General features: G+C 44.0%; 1 protein-coding gene across 1 annotated transcript in view; it reads left to right on the forward strand.

Moving 5' to 3' along the window:
- Nucleotides 1-16,194, forward strand: part of Vps11 (vacuolar protein sorting 11) — a 22,934-nt gene continuing 6,740 nt past the window's right edge. The window contains exons 1-18 of the mRNA XM_077653310.1: nucleotides 1-205; nucleotides 258-326; nucleotides 384-557; nucleotides 641-691; nucleotides 837-905; nucleotides 1,526-1,843; nucleotides 3,138-3,259; nucleotides 4,019-4,080; nucleotides 6,127-6,286; nucleotides 7,309-7,383; nucleotides 8,880-8,958; nucleotides 9,877-10,023; nucleotides 11,960-12,245; nucleotides 12,831-13,006; nucleotides 13,586-13,636; nucleotides 13,956-14,044; nucleotides 15,226-15,300; nucleotides 15,366-15,453. Coding sequence (XP_077509436.1) covers nucleotides 191-205; nucleotides 258-326; nucleotides 384-557; nucleotides 641-691; nucleotides 837-905; nucleotides 1,526-1,843; nucleotides 3,138-3,259; nucleotides 4,019-4,080; nucleotides 6,127-6,286; nucleotides 7,309-7,383; nucleotides 8,880-8,958; nucleotides 9,877-10,023; nucleotides 11,960-12,245; nucleotides 12,831-13,006; nucleotides 13,586-13,636; nucleotides 13,956-14,044; nucleotides 15,226-15,300; nucleotides 15,366-15,453 — 2,106 coding nt within the window. The 5' untranslated portion in view covers nucleotides 1-190. The remainder of the gene's footprint in view (nucleotides 206-257; nucleotides 327-383; nucleotides 558-640; nucleotides 692-836; nucleotides 906-1,525; nucleotides 1,844-3,137; nucleotides 3,260-4,018; nucleotides 4,081-6,126; nucleotides 6,287-7,308; nucleotides 7,384-8,879; nucleotides 8,959-9,876; nucleotides 10,024-11,959; nucleotides 12,246-12,830; nucleotides 13,007-13,585; nucleotides 13,637-13,955; nucleotides 14,045-15,225; nucleotides 15,301-15,365; nucleotides 15,454-16,194) is intronic.

Consider the following 16,194-nt stretch of genomic DNA (forward strand, 5'->3'; position numbering starts at 1 on the left):
AGTGCGATCATGGTGCCCGCCTCCTGCTGATCGCTGTTGATTTCGGATGATGAACCGATGAAATTTTGTCGCATTCATCAGGTTTCATTGCGTCCAGCCTCGGTTTCTACCGAGCGAGCGGACGATTTGAGCCATATGCCGAAAGGGCAGTAGCCACTGGGCTTGATCCGTTACGCCGCAGCAGACAGCTATGGCCTTCAAACAGGTGAGTCGTGTGTGACAGCGCTGCGCCGACTGCAACAAGCGATCACTCGTAGTGGCGCAGGTTCAATTTCTTCGACAAGGAGGTGGTCCGAGATGGGGACAAGGCATTCGACCGACTACAGGCAAGTGCTTGGCGAGTCAGGTGCAGTTACAGCTAACAAAAAAGTTGCCTTTCGCAGGAGCTGAGCGTGACATGCAGCGCGAGCGGTCGAGGCCAGCTTGTTTTGGGAGAGGTGGGCGGTCACGTGGTGTGCGTGAGCCGGCAGCTCCAGCTGACCACCTTCCGCGCTTATGAACTCACTGTCGAGTTGGTGCAGCAGATGCGAAACCATGCGTTGCTCGTCACCCTTGGTGTGAGTGCCCTCTCTCCTCCTCTCTTTTGGTGAGCCTTGCCTCCCCTTTCCCCCTCTGAGCGGATTCTTGTTGCGTTGTGCAGGCAGACGAGAGCGGAATTAACCCCCTGGTTAAGGTCTGGAACCAGGATAAGGTTAGTCACATTATCCGTATTTGTTTTGAATAGATCGTGCACGTAATGCACGAGTCGGGTACTGTGAAATGCTATTAGACGTCCATTGAAGTATGGAGTTGTGTTTGGACCTTGTATTGTGTGGCCCATGTCTCGTTCTGCGTAGGTTGACAAGCATGGAGTTCCCCATTGCTGTCGGATCGTCCGAGCTGCTGCTGGTACAACACCCTCGCCGGTGGGTAGCTATTGATGCACAGGGAGCATATGTAATGCTTGGCTGACACATGAACATCTTTGATCATTTTTGAAGCTACGCTGCAAGTTCCCTGCCTGCCTTTTGACTATCCGGTCAATGCCTGAAACTTCTGAAACTCTTAGAATGACAGTCTGTTCACTGTTCTGGATTCGAGGGCTTGAAAACATTTGAGCGTCCCATAGAGCTAAGTGATGCTGTGTCGAAGCTGCTGTGTGATTAGCACACTTCAAATTTCTTTTAAAGAGGCAAGACTACGCACATGAAAGGAAGTGCATGGCGCCATCTTCTCTTTCTCATGAGCTTAACAATCTCATGAGAAAGAGTAGTGCTTCAAAAGCTTTCTAAGCTGATGACTGCAAGGTCCATTATCAAATGATACTGTGTTTTGACTGTGGGCTGCTTTCAGGGTTGTCAAATGAAGACCACTCTCCTTGTCTCGGAAGTGGGAAATGTGAATACGAGCAATTAGAAAAAGCTTGTAGTTAATGATCAATCACTTTAAAAACAGAGTGCTATGCCTAGAGCATTGTTATTTGGCATTTTGACTGGTCCTGTCTTCTGGGGCATCTACACTGAGAGCAATGAGCTCTTCTGTGCAGGCCAAGTCTTTGGCTGTGGACGAGCGACTGACACTGATGGCAGTAGGCCTGGAAGATGGTCGCCTCCTCCTTTATCGTGGAGATGTGACGCGCCAGCAGAGCCGCCAGACTGTGGTGGACCTACAGTCAGGCTCCATCAATGCACTTGGATTCGCTGGGGCCAGCCAGCTCTTTGCGGCAACGGCCAACCAGGTCCTGTCACTGCTCCTGGGTGCACATGGTCAGCCGACGAAGCAGCTTGTGCTGGATGCTCATGGCTGTGCCCCACAGTGTGCTGCACTCAGCAGCGAAGGCGAATTTGTCGTCGCTCGAGAGGATGTGAGTGACTCCATTTAAGACATTCCTGTGCCACTGTGGAAGTGACATGCAGGGTTTGATAGCTGCCAAATGAAACCTGGTTCGGCTTACTTAGCCTCCGGTTACTTAACATAAGCCTAACGAGTCTGTTTTTTTCTAGTGCAGGAGCACTACAAGGCGCATTTTCTGATTTTGGGCATACATACATCCCTGAAGTCTGCTTTCTGGCAGGCGGCCCTCCTGCCCACTGGGTTGTGGGTAGCCTGTCAGGGTAAAGGCCTTTAGGTCAAATGCCTTAATGTCAGAAGGTCTTTAGGGTAAATGCCTTCATGGTAAATGCCTTCCAGGTAAAGGTCTTTGGTAAAGGCCTTTAGGTCAGATTCCTTTCGCACATAAGGAGCTTAAGTGTCCACCGTAACTAGTGCTACTGCGCAATATTCCGTGCTTAGCCACGCTAAACCGTCTGCTATTTTTTCTTCCTGTAGTGGTAGCACTTTGATTGCATCAGTTTTTTTTTTTTTTTTCGGGTTAATTTTGACAGTGGAATAACCTAGTCCTTGAGAGATTCCGGATCTGTATGTTTCTTTCATGGAGGTAACATGTTGCATATTTTAGGATGAGCTTCCTTCTGAATCCAAGAGACTATGAGGAAGTTTCTACACATATTAGCATGGAGAGTATCAGCCCTGCTAAGTTATTTTATTTAGCATTAATTTATTTTTGTGAAATGCTAAAGAACCCATGCAAAACCACAGCAGCACAATGCAAATGCTAATGAAAATTATAATTATGCTTATACATAATTTTTTCTTCATGTTACATGTTGAAAGTACTACTCAAAACAGCTAAGTCATTCAGCTGCTACATTTCACATCTTACTCCTGAATCCCTAGGTAATTTTTTCATATGGTCGCTGGATTCTGCTGTCTTGAATGCTGAAGAAACTCGCTCACTGCACTACTGAAAATGAGATTAGAGCCTCATTCTGAGTTTGTTGTAGGAATTCCTTAGGCTTGCGCATATTTGTTAGGTTAACATGTACATGATTCAGTGACATAATTCCCACATTAACAGTCCAGAACTTGCAGTTACAGCATCCATTGATTAAAGCTTACCTGTGTCAGATATAGAATTTCAGCCCTAAAAATATCTCATTTTTTAACTAGAGGACGGTCGTTCCTGCTTTTCAAGGAAGTGTTAAGTCATTTGTTCCTGGCTCTGACGTAAGGAGGGGATTCCAGCTGTCGTGTTATCTTGGCCAGTGTTCAACCTACACTGCAGTGCCACAAGAGTGAGGAGAGGTGTCTGTCCGCAGGCTGTGTACTTCTACCACCCGGAGGGCCGTGGTTCCTGCTTTGTCTTTGAGGACGAGAAACTGCTGCTGCGCTGGTTTCGCACATACCTAGTGCTTGTGGCCAGGGATGCCAAGGCAACCAGGTGAGCATTCTGCTTGCAGCAGCATTGGCATTTTCTCGGCATTTCCATTATTGACGAAGGGTGGAATATTCTATTGCAATGGAATATTCCGCCCTCCACTATAATAGAGGAAGTCTCCATTGCATCGTTAATTTCTCTATTTTGATTTAAAAGATAAGTGATTAAGTATTTAATACAGTGCTACCCATAGTTTATCCTATGCTGTAGCATTCTATATTTAATTACTATTGTTAATTATTTAAGTATAATCACATTAATAATGTTACAGATATATATTCATAATTATACAATATTATATAATATAGTTACACAGTTACCTAATAATATATTGTGACCCCCATGAAGAGGCCTGCTTGTAACAATATTATATTATAATGTAATTACAATATATCTATATAATTAACTAATTTGATTTTTTAGTTGTTTTTTGCTGTATTTTTGCAAACAAGGCATTATTTTTGCTCCTTTCTACGTGTGCATTGCAAGTTCATATGCATATAACTGATCGTTATACAACATGGTGTACTTTTCATAAAACGGTCTGGTTGTTGCCTGCGGATCTAAACCTTCTGTAGCTTTGATGGCTGTGGAAGGTTTCTCTGTCCATGGAACCTTCCTTATGCTGTGTGCCTAACTGTCACGCATTGACTACATACGTAATTGTTTTTACAAGATGGAGGTTTATCTGCAGAGAAAACAGCTAAAAATTCTTTTTGCTGTTCTCCCTGAATTTTTTTTTTCTTGCATCTAATCTTTCAGGAGTGCTGGCGGTCCAGACAAAACAATAGTGACCATCTATGATATCCAGAACAAGTTTGTAGGTGAGTTGTGCATGCAGACAAACTGCAACAGTTGTTGTAAGCTTGGATGTCAGGAAACTGTTTATACTTGTTGAGCTAAGTTTCATATATAAATTTAAACATGTCTTTGCAATTTCTTAAAAGACTTGCAGGATCTATTTCCAGCATGGGATTTCATTATGTGTGTTGTGTCTGTTGGACACAGTGGTTACAACAGGGCATGCATTAAACTTCATTTAAGACGAACTTGAGGGGATCAGAAAATTTGTTCGTGTTATTAGAAGTTCATCTTAAAAGAAGTGCCCTTAAAAAGATATGCGAGCATGCTAGGTGTGTTTGTGTATAGCATGTTACATGAAAACATTGAATGAAATAGCCTTTAAGATAGGATAACTGTAAATAGATCATTTATTGCATTATGTATGAAGTTAGAGAATGAAACAAGCTGACATTGTTCTACTATGGCATTGGACTAGTTTTCTTTTTCTTTTTCATGATTCTTTTATTTTACTGTACTTCATAGAGGCTGCTATTTGTGCGCATGTTTTTTCTCCGAGCTTTGCTTTCCATCCTGCTCCATGTGTTTTGAAGGTGCCCAGCAGGGTGGCTATGCTTCTCTGCTTCTCTCTTATCTTGCCCCTTCTGCAGCACAGCTGTTAGCAATTCCACGAGTAGGCGTACCATGCACCTTTCCGTAGGCTGCAGGCAATGTGCGTGGCACCGATATCTGGCCATATCTGGGCATCAGTAACGCATGTTGCTATGCTGCGTCAGTTGAAAATCCGTCCCTCGATTTTTTAAGCCCCAAGTCAACGAGCAGGTGCAATTTGTGCATACGCGCTTTTTTGTGTGTGGGAGGCAATGTGAGGCACGTGACGCGTGCACAGTGTTAAGATTTAACCGTGCCAAATCTCTGCGCCAGCGCAGGCTTGATGGTGTTCTGCCTTTTCTACACCGGCACAAAAGCTTCACCCCAAGAAGGCACACTCCCGCAAGGCGGCTTCCCCACATTTTTTCGCTAAGGTGCACAAATGCCATCTTGTAGGCATTCACTTTCTTGCATAGAGCCATTTCATATATTTTTGTTTTTTCCTTCCCAGTGGCACGTGGATGCCTGTGAGTGCGGTTGCACGGGGCCGCTGTGCTTTGCGGTGGCTGCGACAATTCGTCTTAGAATGAAAGATCTTGCACTTATGTAATATTTTGTGCTTTAAATTGTATATGCAGCAGATGTGCAAGCCGAAGGACATGCGAAAGAGTTTGTCTAACTGGATTTTTTTTACATTGAGTCCTTTGGGAAACCATCCAAATGGTCTAATATCGGCATTGCTCATCTTATCTAGAATTAATATGGGCCAAGCTCGTCTTAATGGAAGTCTACTGTATTTTGCGCCTTGACTTAGTGCTGTGCATGTGATGTGCTGTGGGTGCAGTCATTGCAGGTTTCAACTGCTTCTCACAGAAACACTCTTGTTTGTTTTTCTTATACATTGAGGAGTGTGACTCTGTGTGGACTGGGCCTGGTGGTTGTGAGGAGACACAAGTTCACATGAACTGGGCCGAAAAATAATGTTCTTTGCTATCTTTTTTCGCCCTACTTAGAGGAATATGGTGTTGGCAAAACTGAATTCCACTTTTGCAATGCCGCCGAGGAAGTGCAGCTGAGCAAGGCAGGATTCTTGATGGGTTCAAGTTGCATTCATCAGATATGTGACCACAAGTAGTGGATTGGTGCCTGGCAGGCATTCATTTCCATGCAGCCAGGGTAACAAAAACTTTGTCATGGCTTTCACAGCTTTGTTGAAGTGCAGAGTAAGGTTTATTTACATGTCATGTGAAAAGTCTGCACATTTCAGATTTTATTATCGCCTAAACTTGATGGCTATGTATTGTGATAACTGCAGCATTTTCATTTGTAAGCCTAGTGATATATTACATTTTTTTTCAGTTGTCACTCCAAACAGATCCCACAACCTAGGACCTAGCTTTGCGACTGCTTCATCCTGAGTATGAAAATGAGTGTAATTTGCTGGGGTAGACATACATGTCCCCTCATGCTTCATGCAGCCTACTCGGCGGCTATCCCTGGCGTGGTGGACGTGATGGCAGAGTGGGGCTCCTTGTATGTGCTGGTGCAAGAGGGAAAGCTCTTCTGCCTTCGCGAGAGGGACACCCAGAGCAAGCTAGAGATGCTCTTTCGCAAGAACCAGTATGCACTGGCCATCAGGTAGGCCCATTGGAACAGCCCATAAGGGCAGCCTCACTTGGTTAATCTTGCATAGTGAAATCATCAATCAATATAGCAAGTCATCTTATGCTGCAAGCAGGAAGGGTGGACTTGGCTTGTCCACAGTACTGGCTACGCTGTGGGAGATGTACTTTATGCCCTTCGTCTCCAATTCCTTCCTGCCTTGGCTCTGGCTATATCTTTTCTTTCTCTTTCGTTTATGTTCTGTGCATCAGAGGCTTCAAGGTGAGTCATGCACTAATGGTTTAAAAGCGGTACTGGAGACGGAAAGAAACCAGAGATGAAACAGTTGCTCGAGACACTGCTTTGAAGTGAAGCTTTGTTATTTGGCTTGGGAAGCATGCCGATTGGAGTAGCTGGAGTGCTGGCACATCTCTTGAAGTCTTCACTGTGATGCGTTCCATATGTTTGTCCTTACCTTACTGTGTGCCATCATCGTGATGGAAAGAATAAAATGTGGGAAAGTTGACGGAGTGGTGTTGTTTCACATGTGGTAATAAATTAGACCTGGGAACAGAAGCACTTTGACCCAACATGGTCATTGCCCGAATTTTTCACTAGGTGAACATTGAGCTCATTATATATATACTTCTTATGACTTGTATGAAATTTTACTTTTCTTAGTTTTGATGTGTGTGATGTTGAGCATGTACTCTCTCACATGCTTCTTCTTAGTACGTGGTCCACTTAGCTAGTTCATGTTTTATTTTTCCATTTGACAGTCTGTATTTGTGCTCTTGATGTTGAAATCTTGTAACTGCTTATTTATTCTAAGGACTTTTTGTTGACCTCATTGTATTCAATGCACAGAAGTGAAGGCATTTAAGGGCACTTTAATTAAATCAAAAAATAAAAGTTGGATTTTGTAGGCTACTTGTCATGTGCCTGTGTTCAACTAGCACTGGTAGAGGTTCAGAAGTAAATAAATATTGCTTTCTGTGGAATCAGTGTTAAAGCTTGCTTCACTCAATTCTTGGTGTTCATTTGTATTCTCTATGCAGTTTAGCCAGAAGCCAAAAGTACGACCAGGATGGCCTGGCTGACATCTTTCGTCAGTATGGTGACCACCTGTACAGGTGGGTGGAAAATGCTTACAGGAGGTGCAGTCATTTTCACGGCAAACATATTCATTGCAAGTAGTAGTTACAAGGGAGTTTTAACTTTCCGAGAAAAAAAATTAGTCGACGATTACGCTTCTCGGTAATGTGAGTTTTGAACGTAGCTGCTGCTGTACTCGAACCGTAGGCGATCACATATGGAACATACACTGCCAAACGGAGGCAGCTTTGGGTTTTGGCTTGTTCAGGGTGCACAGCGTTCTGCCACCGATGAGCCTCACCTTGGGCGAACGACCAGCGCACTTACAGTATGCGCTCCTGTGGCGCAATCTCTTGCAAGTGATGCATACCTTACTGATGACGTCATCGGCAAGCAGGCGATGGCACGCACTACTCTGATGCCGCAGTTTGCCGCCATGCTACCTGTCCAGATGTGGGAAAATACAGATGTTGGTGCCAATTCCTCCCATTGCGCCAAAAGGGAAGCCGGCTGGAACTTCGTATCGTCATGAAAACAGCGTTCAGCAGAAAAAAACTTATCCCCGAGTGGGGTTCAAGCCGCCACCAGCGAAAATAGAGCAGCTTCGTGTCCTGGTGCCTAAGACAATTCAGCCGCTGCCACTGCCTATTGTGCTACATGTATGCGTAGGAATCATTCAGTTATAAGCATCAGTTCTCTTCCAGTCACCAGGGGCGCTTAAGTAGTTGAAACTGAAACTCACAGGAGTTTTCTACCCCTGATCTGCCTTCACACTACCACCATACGCCCTTCTCCGGTTTCCTCATGCTCTCTTCGCTATCAGCGTCTTTCCTCTGCTGCGCTCCGTGCTCGGTTTCACCTAGGCACACTGCTGAAACCGGGAACGGGCACCTAAGAGCTGTGCTCTAAGAGTTGTACCTTGGATGTTAGTACCTTGGCACATAGCTAGTCATACTTCCCCTGGTTGTTGTTTTGTTACTACAAGTGTATGGGGCAAAAGATCATATCAAAGATTTTTGTCTTCTCCATGCACTTTTGAAAGTATAACTTGTTAATCTGTTAGGCTTCAAGGCGGGGAATGTGTGCTGCAGTGTTACACATTTATGAGAGTGTTGGATGGTCCCTTGAAGGGCAAGGAGTTTAAGTGGACTTTAAGCTCATTTTCCTCCTGCGAGGTTGCCTGTGTGATCATGTGTTGCAGGTGGACTGTCTCCTAGCAAATGGTCATTTTATATAAAGAACACAAAGTCAAACTAAATTAAAAAATCTCAAGCTCAGGTCTCAAAACACTCCAGGATGTTTTGGTGAAAGGCTAACATCTTCAGTGACATCCATAAATGGTCTGAAAATGAATTCCCACTGCTGCGCCTTGGATGTTCGCTGTAGAACCCTTGATTTTCACCTGATGTAAAAACATGTGCAGGTTTTTATTTTGAGTGTTTTGAGTGTTAAATACTTCTGAGGCATGGCATTCTCCAGTAGTCCTAGTTGGTGTCGAGTGCCGGTTTGCTTAGCTGCATCACGTACCCTGCAGCAAAGGTGACTATGAAGGAGCCGTGCAGCAGTACCTGCGCACCGTGGGAAAGCTGGAGGCCTCCTATGTCATCCGCAAGGTGAGTTTATCCTCCTGTGTGCACCTGCGCCTATTGGTGCATGCCTCTTAGGTCATGCAGTTGAACCAAATACATTTCATGGCAGGCATACATTCTGCATACATCACTCATCTAGAATCCCAACTGCTTTTAACTTGGCATTGTTGATGAGAATGCATATTCTTGTTGCCTCTGCAATTTGTTTATAAATCTTACCGATATGTTATTGCACCGCTTATTGAGGCTAAATTTGGATGAAGGGCGTACACTGTGAAATGTTCCCAGCACAATGTTATTATTTTTTGTACGTGGAGCAGAACAGAAGAAACATGATGACATGCGCACATTCTCTACTCTGTGACAAAAAGCTTGGCATGTTTTGTGTCATGTCAGAAGAATTGCACTGAGGATGATTGATTAAGAAGACAGTAGCATAGAGTTTCTCATACGCGCTTAGAGGGAAACTGGTGGCTCTGCACTTCATATACCAAGGGCATGCCGGGAAGATGAGGTTTCATATTTGGCTTGGCTAATGTTGGGCTGAAAATGTGGATTCAGTTGTAACAGTACCACTCTTACTGAGGCACACCTCCAAGCAATGCTGTGCAAGTTTCCATACCCGTCATACGCCCAACTTTCACTTCCATTAAATTCATTGACGAAGCGAAAAATGCGCTATTCAAATAACTTAATCTATGCACAGCAGAGAGCATCGTGGCACAGCTACCGATTCCAAGACAGATTCGGCCCAGCACTAGCCAAACAAAATACGAATATGCCATCTTCCCGGCATGCCCTTGGTGAGTGAAGTGCTCTTTAAGAAACTTGCATAGACAGTGGTGTCACTTTTCCCTCTAGGTAATATTGTGAAACTCTATGATTGGTAACACTCAAGCAGTCTGACTTATCTCTCCTGCTATCTCTCTTTCTCCTCTGCAGTTTTTGGATGCCCAGCGGATTGGCAACCTGACTGAGTACCTGCAGGAGCTGCACCGGCGAGGCTTTGCCAACGAGGACCACACCACCCTCTTGCTCAACTGCTACACCAAGCTTGAGGAGGACGACAAGCTCACAGACTTCATTATGGTGTGCACCATTATGCCTCTCTCCCCCTGCACCTCTTCACAGCTTTCACAAAGATGATTGGAAGTTTCACGCACTGACTGGAATGAGCAGTACCAAAACAAGATCAAAGAATGAAAACAGCAGAGGGTATTATAGTTGTGTTTTAGTTGTGTAGGCCTGTTTCAGTGTTGTTTTCTCCGGTACATTTTTCAGATTGTTTTGGGTTGTTTGAAAAATTATAGGTAAGCTGTGGCATGCTGTGGCACTTCACCATGGTGTGGCTAGGATTTCAGTTTAGCCGTAGTCTTCTGAAACATTTGACTGTAGTACATCATGTGTCACACTAAGCACTGCTGCATTTTAGAAGTTATGCGGCCTTTCAAGGAGGGCAGCTCATCTTAAAAATTTTATATTAATATCATAGTTACTATACTATGAAATTTTCAGGGAACATGTGTTTTTGCATGCTGGTTCCAAATGTGCTGTTTATTTCATGGAAAAATAACGCTTGTTCACTTATGTAATGTGTTATGTAACTTTTTGCGGAGAGCTTGAAAGGAATTTCGCTGCAAGGAACCTGCTAAAAGCATACAATTCGTTTTATGACATCCAGGAATGCAATAAGGGAAAAATATCATTCCAACTATTTTAGAAGTTCAGTGAGGTTCTCATATGGCAAGAATACAAACTTTTGTTTCCATTTCTGATGTACCAACATCAAAACCCCATAACTCGAGTTCTATAAGCAGGATGATTATATTACACTTGTTGCATTCCTTGATGTCATGTGAAGCCAACGACATGCCTTTTAGGAAGTTTTCTGCAGCAAAATATCTTCTAAGCTGTGGGCAAAAGCTTATTAACATGTTACATAACTGCACAAGGACTTATTTTACCTAAAATTAATTGACATATTTAAACTCAGCACACAAAAATATATATTCCCTGGAGATTTCAGAGTTGTGACTTCAATAATATATTTTTTTTTCTAAGAGCAGCTTCTCCCCTTAACTCATCTTAATGAAATTTTTGTATTTTATAAAGGTAGTGCTTTTTATTGAACTCTGCTTCAAAATTCTTTGCAGGGTCACATAGCTGTTCTCATATTCACTATAGAAAAAAAGAGCATGAAAAATTCGGATTCAGTTAGCTATATTTGAACACAAACTGTGCAGAATTTTATGTAAAGTGTGCCCTCATTGGCTTGACTGTACTACTGTACTTTCACTCATGCTTGACTCAGCCTACATTCCTCATTTCATACACTGCATGCGTGCGATGGCTTGCGTTTGAACTTATAGAAGGTTATTGAATTAGTTTCAGTGCCTATATATTGTATGTCGCTATAACCCATGAGTGGAATAATTTTGGGTCCGTTTTAAAATGGAGCTGCAAACACTGTACTTGTGACCAGGCCGCTTCAGTTGCATGTGGTGACCTGTGTACGCTATGCTTCTTTTTTACTTATTATGAGTTGTTATGGAAGCTCTGCAAGTAATGTGCACATGAAAAAGTACCAGTCTGCCTCACATTACTTCTTCTTCACTGGTCCTCAGTGGAGGATATAAAACAGAATGCAAAATATGGCTGTTATATACACCACTTGAATGCTGTAAAAAAGTAAATAGTTACATTGTCAAGATTGTATGATTTAGTTATATATTGCTTGGTCTGGTTGAAGAGTATGTTCAGTTATTCTGTTGGAACTGCTGACCAATTGTTCTTGGGGCATAAACATGATCAATGCAAATTAGTCTGCTAGCTTTAGCACTTCGCGTACTAAGAATGAGATGGAATACATGATCGAGTTTGTTGTTAAAAGTGCATGCCGCATATCCTGCATGGTCCGCATATCATGTGGACGAATTATGTCCCAATGTTAGGTCTACTAATCTTTGTTGCAATGCATTGGGGTACGAATGACTGGCCCCAAATATGTGTGTGTGTGTGTGTGCAGACAGAGGATGTGGCCTTCGACGTGGAGATAGCCGTGCGGGTGTGCCGCCAGGCTGGCTACTTCGCCCAAGCGCGGCACCTGGCCAAGAAGCATGGTTGCCATGACCTGTATCTGCACATCCAGCTGGACGACTGCAAGGACTATGCTGATGCATTGCAGTACATCAGCCAGCTGGACCATGCGCAAGCCGAGGGCTATCTGCAGAAGTACGGCAAGGCACTGCTGGATGCCATCCCAGCCGAGACGACGCAGCTGCTTATGCAGCTTTGCACTGGCCGCAGTGGCAGTAAGCGCTGCAGTGGCTATTTCATTTCATCTTCAAGGACTAGCATTATTACAGAAGAGAATGCTTTCTGTAGTAGGAGGTAAACTGAAACTGAATGGGAAACAAAGTATGGACTGAAAACAAAGCACACAAGTTTCAGAAAGTGACCCATGGATATGGTTTTGCACTTTTATTGGTCTTTTCTCCTCTCCTCTACCATTGGCTTGTTCATGCTCAAGTTTTGCGCACACATAAGATTTTAGGCCCTAGTTTGTATAATACGTTTGACATCAGTACTTGTTCAGGTTGTGTGATACAAATTGAAAGCCATTATCAACTTCTAGCCTGGCCCCTGTAAAACATGTTGAGCAACATAGATGGCTGGCGCCATTATCTGACAGGGAAGGACGGAACCCGAAAGGCGAGCAGGAAGGGTGCATACCTTGTCTTTCTAATAAATGGCAACATTTATTGCTGTTTTTGTGACGAGGAATAACCAAATTGTAAACTACTCGACTAGTGATGGGTGATGGGTTTGCAGTGTCTGTTTGTCACTGTACTTTACCGAGACATAAGCTTAAAATTTATTTATTTGCACTGGCGCAGCCTGGCCCTGTCGGTCTCAGCCGGAGGATTTCATCCACATCTTTGTGAACAATTCGGACGAGCTGCTGCGGTTCCTGCAGCACATGGTGGAGGTGCAGCCAGACTCGTCCAGCCTGGTGTACAACACTCTGCTGGAGTTGCACCTGCAGGCATACAAACGAGAAGCAAACCCTGAGGTGATGTAGGGGAGGCTAACAGCAGCTTTTTGTCCTGGTGGAAGGTCGATAGAAGAGCAGTTTGGGGTTCAACCTCGGTTCAAAGCGCCCAGTGTCAGTGTGCCGATAACAGCCTTACAGATTGTTTTAGTGTTCCTTCTACCTTCATGCACAATTATTATTGGCTGTATAGAGCGGGGTTGGTGAAACTGGGTTTCAGTAACAGCTTTTTTTGGACTCTATGAGTACCAGAGTCACTGCATTAGCTTTTGTGCAAAATAAATTTTTTGAGAGATTCTTGCACTGACCTTGCTCATCTTCAGGAAGAAGGGTGCACATTTTCACTTAATCCTGTGCGGTTTTCATTTCATTGTAATTGTAAAAAGCATTGTTTAATGAATAACTGGTTTATTGTGGATGGTACACAATGGGCTGCATATATGTTTTCCATTGACTTCACACATATTGGGTAGAGAGTCCAATGACACAGGAATTTTTTGGTACTTTATAAAAGCCAGAGGAAATCCAACTTTTAAATTTGAAGGTTAAATTGTGAACTTGTGATGTCGTGGCTCTTAACTGACCTCTGCCCTGATGCAGGCACGACAGGCCCGTGAGCAGCACATCATGGAGATGCTGCGGAGCATGCAAGTGAGTGCTAGCACTCTTTTAACCATATCATTTGCAAAAGTCAAAATCCAGCTCACTGATTGGCTCAGAGTATGGAGGCGCAGAGACTGCTGCGTCACCTGTGGCAGTAAAAATGAACTACTCAAGACTGCTGCGAGGTTGAAGGACATCGCTGAAAGCCAATATCAGAACTCGTGTGCAGCAAACTCGCGATAGGAGATGCCCAAAATTTGAACTTCAGTTTTCTAGGTGGTATGGTTGGAGAGCTGCAGTGGTGTAATCACCATCAGGTCGGTGCAAATGGCACTGGTGCAACTTATAAGCGCTGCGTTTGTTGCAGTCACGGTATGACCTGGACCAGGCCTTGGTGCTGTGCCAGATGAATGGCTTCAAGGCAGGCATCCTGCACCTCTACGAGAAGGCCAAACTGTGAGTGCCATGAATGTAGAGCTGGCACTGGTTGTTTTACCATATATGCGTAAGGCGTGCGCTGTGTGAATAGCTGAGAAACACTGCAGTAGTGTTTTGGCAGCTTTTCAAGGTACCAAGATGTGAGCCTTTACTCTTAAGACCATAGTTTGGCATAGCCCTTCTGTGGGAGGACACATCAGTCTAAATTAATTTATCGTAGATGCAGGAAAGTTTCTTTTGCTACTTGTGCACAAAATTCAACTCATTTAGTGCCCATGTCCAACTGTGCTGAGATCGGAGCCAAAATAAGTTTAAAGATGTTTTGTGCTTTTCTATGCACAAATATTGATGTCTTCACAGGGGTGTCCTAACATCAGTTTATTAGTGGGGCAGAAATTGTAAGAGTTCTGAAGAGAGAGAGTAAATTTTAATGAGAGGAAAGACAAAGAGGTCAGCTGGCAAAAAGGTGAACTTGGCCTGCTACTCCACATGGGGAAAGGTGGAAATAAAGAAAGGGAGAGGTAGAGTGAAAATGGAGGTTGATGTCATATAGTGAGTTGCATAGGGTGACCCAGGAATTGGAGATAGATGTCCATGCACGCATCTGCCTGCTTAACAGTTAACAAAAATAGGTAGCCTCATAGTGCTTGCAAACATCTTGGCACTGATTTACGAAGAACTGGGGCATTTTATAATTGTTTGTTGTGAAATTAGGCTTGATTGACAGCAGGTATACAGAAGCTGAAAGGCAAATTAAAAGCAACTTTGTTCTATGCATACTTGCGGCTCTTGTTATAATACTTCGCCTTCAAGTCTGCGCTATTATACTCTGCATACCTCTATTTCTGCCTTTGATCTTAAGTGTAGGAATTTTTATACAGTTGCACATATTTTGTGATTGACTAGGTCATCAAATAGCTCACAAATAGTTCATAAATGTGTGGGTGATGCTGTGAACTGGTGCATTCACTTATGGACAAACTTGCACTGACATCTTTGTGAATGCCATTCTTCTATGAGCTTATGTTTGAGTTCGAATGCAAATGTGTTCAAAGTAGTGCTAGCCTGAGTGTACCCTACAGGTCAGACGTTAGTGACTACCTTTGGCATATTGGCTTGTAGTGTTAGCTTCATTAGGTTAGATATCGGTGATTGTAAAGGTGCTCTGGGTTCCTAACTTAAAATTTGGCATTTTGCAGGTACCACCAGATCCTGGCATACCACATCGACCAGGGTGACTATGATGGTGTGATCAAGCTATGCGAGAAGTTCGGGTATGTGCATTGTCTTTCTGCAATGACTAGCTAGTGGTGACATTCATGGGTCATGACCTTTGCAGGGCCTATGACCCCAACCTTTGGATTCAAGCACTTGGTTTCTTTGCACGGGCCGAAGGTGCTAGCCAGCACCTTGCTACTGTGCTGCAGCATATCCTTTCATTTGGATCTGGCAGGCATGACCTGTAAAGCACTCTGCAGCAGAGTGCAAGGTTGTGGGTTTGTTTCCTAGCTGCAGCAGGTGTGTTTCTGTGGATGCCAATTGCATGAATGCTTCTTTGCAGAGATTTTGTTAACACCTAGGGAACCCAGTTGGTCGAATTTGTTTGGAGTCTTCCACCTCAGCATCCTCCGTAGTCCTGGTGTAGCATTGGCACGTAGAGGTTTTACAGTGACAGCTGTTAATGGCACGAACCACCAGATCTGTAGTGCCGTAGATCTCCTCATAGTGAGTGGGTAGGAAGGGTGGTGACAGAAGGGTAAGGAGAGGAGGGAGAGGTAAGAGAGAGTGGCAGAAGGAAGAAGTTATGCGTCTGGGCTACAGCACAATGCCAGAGGGCATAGCATGGCAACCATCACTGCAGGGTTCTCACTTCTGACAGGGGCTCTCAATAAAGGTGCAGTATTCGTGGAATGTTAAAGGACGTCACTTCGCACATATTCTCCAGCAAGAATTTTTTAGATGCGTTTTCTAGAAGCTGAATTATCTGTAGTCGAAATGTGAATTTCAGCGTCTTCGCGCCTTTCTCTCTCCTCTCGTCACTTCTTGCGCGTTCAAAAGTTAGCGCTCCTCTGCCAGCCCCACCGCCGACGCACGCGAGAATTCCCCTGGGCAGCGGAGGAGCTTTCTGACCCACCAGAGCAACACTGCTGACTGGCTGTGTCCATGGT

Source organism: Amblyomma americanum, chromosome 2 (genome assembly GCF_052857255.1).
Source record: "Amblyomma americanum isolate KBUSLIRL-KWMA chromosome 2, ASM5285725v1, whole genome shotgun sequence".
In the NCBI taxonomy this organism is placed as follows: Eukaryota; Metazoa; Arthropoda; class Arachnida; order Ixodida; family Ixodidae; genus Amblyomma; species Amblyomma americanum.